At 51.7% G+C, this 7,892-nt stretch overlaps 1 protein-coding gene across 1 annotated transcript in view; it reads left to right on the plus strand.

Annotated features, from left to right (window-relative positions):
• ARHGEF17 (Rho guanine nucleotide exchange factor 17) overlaps positions 1-7,892 on the plus strand; it is a 90,207-nt gene that overhangs the window by 53,920 nt on the left and 28,395 nt on the right. Inside the window, exon 2 of the mRNA XM_019649324.1 lies at positions 3,057-3,134. Within this exon, the coding sequence (XP_019504869.1) occupies positions 3,057-3,134 (78 nt within the window). The remainder of the gene's footprint in view (positions 1-3,056; positions 3,135-7,892) is intronic.

Raw genomic sequence — 7,892 nt, forward strand, 5'->3', positions numbered from 1 at the left:
CACTCTGGCTTCAGTGAGGGCTGTGTTGTGTGGGTCTCTCTCCATTGCCTCAAGACACTGGGCTGAAGCCCCTTGCGACTTGGCTGCATTTTTTGTCTCTTTGTGGGGTGTCTGGCCTTTATGGCTTCTCTCTATGTACGTGTGTCTCTGTCTTCATGCTATGTATTGGGGTCTTGGGCTTTGGATCATGACGTCTGAATCATACTGGTAGTAGAGGCCCTCTTCTTTCTTCCTGCTATATCTCTTCAGCCCCTAACTCCCCCTCCCACTACATTGCCCCATGTAGTGAAGGTCTGAGTAGGGAGCTGTTGAGGGGTGAGGGGCTCTGGGGGGAAGGCTGGGCCTGTAGGGCTGTCCCGCCCAGAACAGGTGGGCCTGCTGATCTGGTTGACAGCTGCATTGTCCATCCACTGCTTCCCCTGGGCCCCCCACCCCCACATACACTCATACCCGTGTCTGGGCACGTGTGGAAGGGTGCTCATGCAGTGACAGGGAACTGGCCTTGTTTTCTGTGCCTCTACCTGACAGCTGAGTGACAGCCCACTGTGCTTTTAAGCAGGGAGGAGGCTGGCAAAGGCGGGCTGCAGAGTCAGCCTCCCCATGTGAGTTATCCCAGCCTCTGGGCCATTAGGCCCAGCACCAGCCCTGCCTCCCCCACGAGGCCTCTGTGCCCATGACCCTCACTGCTGGGCCTGGCAGGGCTGAGCCAGGGGAGTGGGTCGGGGAGGGGAGGGTGGCTGTGCTGCCCAGGGCTTGAGCTCAGCCTGGTCCTACTCTCAGGGAGCTCCCTGTCCAGCAGGGAGAGAGAGGGACATAGCTATAGACAGCCTCACTGAGGTGGAGGAAGAATGGACATTCCAGTGTGTATGTATGGACAGCATGGCTCCTTGCTTGCATAGTACTGGGAGGGAGGTATTATTAATTCCATTTTGTAGAGGACAATGTGGAAACCCAGGCGGTTGGGTGACCACCCATGGTCTCACAGCTGGTAAGGCCCAAGCTGGGAAACCCATGGCCCATAGCTGGCTGGTCAGTCCTGGGCATGAACTCTAGGTGCCGGGGCCTTAAGACTTAGCATGAGGTGGCTGAAGAGACTCATTCTGGCTCTGCAGGACTTGGCTCTGGCTATGTTACCTTAGGCAAGTCATGTCACCTCTCTGACTGGACTTCGTCACCTGCGAAGGGGGATGATGACACCTGTATCATGGAGCTATGAGTGTGAGGCTGAAATGAGGCCACAGTGCATGTGAGGTGCTGACATGTACAAAGGGCGGGTTGGGTATCTGGGCCTTTCCTTGGGAGGCCCTTCTGACCCTTGATACTGTCCCAAACTCTCCATCCTATAGTGGGCCCAGCTCATGTTACCTCCTACTAGAAGCTGCCCTGGTTTTTCAAAGGCCTCAGAAGCCCTGAGAATAGATGGTCTGTCTGGAGCTGGGGGCTCTGAGGCAGGGTCTGGTATCTTCTCACCCATCAGAGCACAGGGCTGGAGGGGGTGTTATTCACATATCCCCACCCCTGAGTCCTAGCATAGGAGCCCACTTTTCTGAGTGTGCTTCATTATAGGACAGGTTTGGGGACGGACCTGACAACTGAGTACCTGGGTCAGAGGTTGGGGGACCTGAGGTGGGCGTGCCACAAGCAGAGGGATGAGTGGTGGCTGGATCAGGCAGGCTGGACAGGCCTGGGGCTTGAGTCCACTCAGCAGACATAGACCTTCAGCACAGCAGAGACCAGGGAAGCTCCACTGGTGAGTCCCTACCCTGAGGGGCTCCCAGGGGTGGGGGCTGGAGAGATGCCACAGACATGGATACCTACCCCGCCATTTTCATGTGCATTCACATCAGCAGGCCTTGATGGCTGGAGTCCAAGACAGTGTCCAGACAGATGCTCTGAGCAAGCTGAGGTCCCTGAGAGGAAAAGTAGAGAAGGGAGAATAAGCCCCAGAGATCTGGGCCCCAGAGCAGTTAGGGGCCTTACTCAGAACCACTCCAGGGACTCAGAGGAGACCCAGAGAGGAGTCTGTGCCTGGGAAGAGAAGCTCTTGGGATGGTGCCATCTGGGAAGGCTTCCTGGAGGAGGAGTGGGCCAGAGGCATAGAAATTGGTGGCAAGGGGCAGTAGTGAGTCCCAGAGAGTCGAATACAGACAAAACATCCCCAGGCTGGCTTCCAGCAAAATCTTCCCACAGAATAGGGGTTGCCCTGACAGGGATGCATAACCTGTCCCTGTGAGTATGGGTACAGAGTCTGGGCGACCTCTTAGGGACTCTATAATGCAGATCATCAAATCTTCAGGATAGAGGCATTGGTGCCTGGGCCTCCATTTCTGCATCCTTAAAATGGGGAGAATAATAATAACATCTACCTCCCAGGTGGTCAAAAGGATGAAATAATATATAATGCTTAGAACAGTGCCTGGCACAGAGTAGGGCCCAGTTAACCTTTTTTAATGAGAGAACTGGGATCCAGCCTTGTCTGAGAGTGTGAACCCTGCCCCCACCCCTCTGTGTGACCTTTGGCATGACCTTTGGTGCTGACTTCACCTCTCTGGGCCACCTTTGTCTTCATCTGTAGCAGGGTGTGACAGTTTCTACTCTCAGGGATTATGTGAAGCCCAACTAGGTGGAGTCTGACCCCACAAATGCTGACCCTGAAAGTGGGGTTTTCAAAATTGGCAGCTGGAGTAGGGGGAGGGGAGCCTGGAGGCATCTTCTTTTGCAAATGTGAGAGATTATTGATTTTTTGAGCCCTTTTTGGGAGCCCAGCAGGGGAGCCAAGAAGTAAATAGGAGATCTCTAGATCTGCCCCAACAGTCATGGGGGGCCAGTGGAGGAGCGAGGGGGCTCTCTGAGAGGCAGGAAGATGCAGGGGAGGGCGCTCCCTGCAGGGGGAGCACATGAGCAGAGACCTGGCATAGTGGAGGTCCAGGGTACCTTGGGGAAACAGCCAGCAGCCCCAGATGGTGGAAAGGTAGGCCTTGAAGGCCAGGGATAGGGTGTGGATAGGCTCTCTGCACCCATGTGCACTGCTCACCCTCTGCTTTCTGTCTCCCCAGGACATGCGGAAGCACGTGACCATGACCCTGCTGGACACAGAGCAGTCATACGTGGAGTCACTGCGCACCCTGATGCAGGTGAGGCTCACAGCTGGCCTGGGCCCCTGAAAGTGGCAGTTCTGAGTCTGGGGGGCTGTCAGACATGCGGGAACAAACCCACTTAGTGGACAGGGAGCTGAGGTCAGAGGGCAGAGAGAATTGACCCTGGGACACACCACCCCTCCATGGAGAACCCTCCACACGACTGCCCTGGAGGAGGAAGCCTTAATGAGGCCAGACCAGGCTACCCCCGGGCAGGTGCCCGCTCCCTACCCATTGTCCTTCCAACTCCCCAAGGCAGCCCTGGGTCTGAGTTTACATTGTGAAGCCCCCTCTGGTGTAATCCCCTCCATTTTAATCATGGACTGGGAAAATATTTGTTGAATGGGATGAAATGTTGAGCACCTACATGCCAGGTCCTGTTCCAGGGGGCAGGAAACACAGGGATGAATAAGAGAAACAAGCCCCTGCCCCAGGAGCTCTCCGTGCTGTTGGGGACATTACTGAGTATATATGGGCCCTCTTGAGGCATCGAGGAGGCACCTGTGAGTCAGGGGGTCAGGGAATTTTCTTTGAGGAGGCACTGGCTTCCTCCTGACCTGTCTTCTCAGCCAGGAACAGCATATGCAAAGTCCACTAAGGAGAGGCCTGGAGGTCTCTGTGGCCAGCACAGAACACACGGGGTTGGTCCTGTGGTGATGCTGGGGGAGCCAGTAGGGGCCACGTGGTAGGAGCCTTGAATACCAGGAGAAGGGTTTGGACTCTATAGAGGGCCCTGAGGAGTCAGTGAAGGGCTTTGAGCAGAGGTGGTATGTAGCCTGACTCATGCTTTACAAAGTCTGTTGACTGCTGGGAAGGTAGGTAGCAGAAGAGGAGGCTAAGGCCACTGAGGTCAGGTGAGGGAGGGAAGGCCAGGACCAGGGCAGAGGCTATAGGGAGGGAGAGTTGGGAATAGACAATTAGGAGGTGGACTGGTCAGCCAGGCATGGTAGTTGGTTGGCTGTGGGGGGTGAGGTGAGCTTAGCCCAGGGTGCTATCTGGGCTCCTGGCCTGGGTGACTGAGGCACTAGAGGAACCCCACCTGGGAAAGGTGGGGCAAGATGCTGAGTTTGGGTTCTGATGTGTGGGTCTGGGAAAGCCCAGGAGCCGGGATACAAAGCGGGTCTGGGGCCCAGGATAGAGGGCACGCATCTGAGCTGAGGTGGGGCTTGGCACTCACAAATGAGGACACGTTTGCTCAAGCCACCCGGACAGAGAGCAAAGGGTGAAAGGTAGAGCCCCAGAAACATCCAGAGTATTCATTCATTCACCCCACAAATCCGCAGCGGAGCCCCCTCTTCATGCCAGACAGCGTTCTCTGGAGACTTCAGCATGAGGGGTAAGGTCCTGTCTCCCAGAGCTCACCGTCTGTGACAGAGACCAACAGTTAACAGTTACCTTGGGAACATTATGCTAAATGAAATAAGCCAGTCACAAAAGGACAAATATTGTAGATTCCACTTACATGAAGGTACCTAGAGTAGCCAAATTCATAGAGACAGAAAGTAGGATGGTGGTTGGAGGAGGGGAATGGGGAGTTAGTTTAAATGGGTACTTAGTTACAGCTGGCGAAGATGAGAAAGTTCTGGAGATGGATGGTGGTGATGGTTCCCATCAGTAGGCATGTACTTAACGTGAGTATACCAAACTGTACACTTACAATGATTAAATGGCATATTTTATATGTATTTTACCAAAGGAAATTGCATTGCTTTTATATATTTTTAAAAAGTGCACAGAGAGCTGAGAACACAGAATGGGGGCCTGCCTGGTGTCTGGAGCCAGGGAGGGCTTCTCTGAGGTCGGGGTGTTTAATGGGACCTGAATTGTTTGTAGGAGTCAAGCAGGGGGCGAGGCCGGAGGGAATCGCTCCAGGCAGAGGGTACAGCAGGAACAAAGACTTGGGGGCTGGAGGAAGCCTTAGAGTACTCAGGGATGGAGAGGTGGCCCGTGTGGCTGCTGGGTAAGGAGTTGGGCTTTATTGTTAAGCACAGGGAATTCATAGGAGGAACACAACCAGAATTCCATCTTTCAGAGATGCCCATGGCTGCCAGGTGGGAATAAATGTGCAGGGGTCTGGGGGAGTCCCATGTTGTCCCCTAGGTAGGAGTCAAGACTTAGGGGCCAGTCAGTCCCAGGTTTGAGTCATTTGCCTCCCTGCTGGGTGATGCTAACCTAATCACCTCACTTCTCTGAGCCTCAGCGGTTTTTTTGTCTGCAAAATGTAACTAACCATACCTATCTCCCATTGATTGTGAAGATTAAAAGATGGTGGGGCTGCCCATGCCTAGTTCACAGACTGGAGGCAGGCAAGGCCTGGGTGTGTCTCTCGACCTCTGAATCTCCTGGCTGCACACATGGAGGCTTGCAGGACCTGTGGGTGGAAAAGCTAAGGGAGAATCGTGCTGAGGAAGCCAAAGGGAGAGTGTTGGGTGGGGAGGGGTGGAGATGGGCTGGACAGTATCAGCTGAACCAAAGGACTGTCACTTGAGGCAGCTTTGTTGTGTCAGAAGGACTGAGGGCTGGCCCAGGGATCGGAACAATGGCTCTGGAGCCAGGCCACCAGTGTTGAAACTTGACTCTACCTCTTGACCAGCTGTGTGACCTGGAGCAAATTACATAACCAGCCTCTGCCTCAGTTTCCTTGTCTGTAGTGTGTGAATAATAACAGCCTGCTTCAAGCACAGATTATAGGAGAGGAGCACGTATAATTTAGCATACTGCCTGACAAGTCTGCATGCCTGCACGCGTGCATGAGCGAGTATGTGTTTATAAAATCACATTTAATCTTTGTATTAACCTTGTGAGGTAGATATTATAATCCTCTTCTTTAGATGAGGAAATGAAAACTCAGGTTAAGAAACCTGCCTAGGGTCATCCATCTATTAAGTGGTGTCCTAGTCTGTTCAGGCTGCTATAACAAAAATTAGCATGGACTGGGTGGCTTAAACAAATGGAAATTTATTTCTGATAGTTCTGTGGGAACTCCATGAGCAAGGTGCGGGAGACCACTCCGCGGGGTCCAGGGGTTCCCTCAGGTGGAGGTGGAGGCGGAGTCGGCGGGGGAAAAAGTAAGCGGAGACACAGGAGCGCTTGTTCAAGAAGAGAAGTATCTCACTTTATTCTACAGCATGCCCCTTTTTATAGTGGGCAGTTGACCATTATCTCATCAGTAAAAAGTTATTTTACATATTTTAGATCAAGGGTTTTACTTCCTGGTAATTCTTATGCTCCAGGGTACAGCTTGACTTTTTCTTATGCTCAAAGATCAACTTAACTGTGTTTTAATCCTTTTTACCTATAGTGACTATGTGACTAAGGCTAATCCTTTTACCTATAGTGACTATGTCTACTCAACAATTATCCTAAACACTATTAGCTAAGCTGGATCTTAAGATTTATAGGGTGTGTACTTTGATCTTTACTAAGAAACTAGTAGTGTGACTAAAATTGCCTTTAGTGTATAAAATAGAATTATTGTGATATCTCTAAAAGAAGGGGTGTAAGATCTTCGTCCTACTGGGGGGAAGGGGAATTTAAATCTTCTAAGATATAAAGCAGTATCTGTTTCTCAGTCAGAGCTTCAGAATTTGTCGCAATAGCAATGTGCTTGGCCATGTCAGACACAGGCGCAGCCGGCTCCCGGCAGCAAGGCACTGGCAGATTTGGTGTCTGGTGAGGACCCTCTTCCTGGTTCATAGACTTTTCAGTGCGTCTTCACCTGGCAGAAGAGCAGAGGAAGCTTTCGGGGCCTTTTTCATAAGGGCACTAACCCCATTCCCCAGGGCTCCACCCTCATACCTCGTCACCTCCCAAAGCCTCAGCTCCAAATAACACCATTATCAGGGTTTAGGTTTCAACATATGAATTTGAGGGGAACACAGCACACACTCAGTGTATACAAGTGGTAATGCTAAAAATGGACATTTATATAGTACTTACTACATGTACGTTATATAAATTAATTCATAATAAACCTCATCATAACATCCCATTTTACAGATGATGAAACTGAGACACAGAGAAGTAAAGCAACTTGTTCAAGGTCACAGAACTAGGAAGTGCCATAGCCTGGGTTGAATCCCTGTCAGTCTGACTGTAAGGTGCTCCCTCTTACCCTCTGGTCTGCACTGCCTGAAGGATAGGTGATATTCAAACTGAGATTGGACTCCACAGCCCTGGTGTTCCCTAGAAGTGAACACTGCCTCCCACATTGATTGGTATTGTTCCTGCAGGCCAGGAGTTTAAAATGAAGGAAGACATTAAATACCAGGATTAACAATCAGAAAGAGGTGGGATTAGAACCCAGGTCCTAAGGCTACACCCTTTCCTGTGTCACCCTCACCTTTTGAGTCTTTCTTCAACCCCCAAATTCCCAGCTAACCAAACCCCCTTCTCCTAGCACTCCTGACCCTGTCTTTTTCCCACAGCACCTACTACCTTCTAACATACCATATAATCATTTCATTATTTATGGTGCCGATTTTCTGCCTCCCTCCACAAGCACAGGGACTTTTGTCTGGCCACCGATGCAGCCCCGTGCTTAGAAAGCCAGACAGACACACAGTAGTTGCTCAGAGAGTATGTGGTGTGTGAATGCCGGTGTTGACTCCTAGCTGGTTCTGTATCGGATTCTCAGCCACTGTTTATTCTTTCCTCCCACTGTGTGCCTGCTTATGTGTGAGGCACTGGGACCTGGAGATGAGTGGTTTGGCTCCTGCTCCTGTGGGGCAAGGGACCCTAGCACAGATAAGGCAC

The sequence above is a fragment of the Hipposideros armiger genome, unplaced genomic scaffold (genome assembly GCF_001890085.2).
Source record: "Hipposideros armiger isolate ML-2016 unplaced genomic scaffold, ASM189008v1 scaffold_132, whole genome shotgun sequence".
Lineage (NCBI taxonomy): Eukaryota > Metazoa > Chordata > Mammalia > Chiroptera > Hipposideridae > Hipposideros > Hipposideros armiger.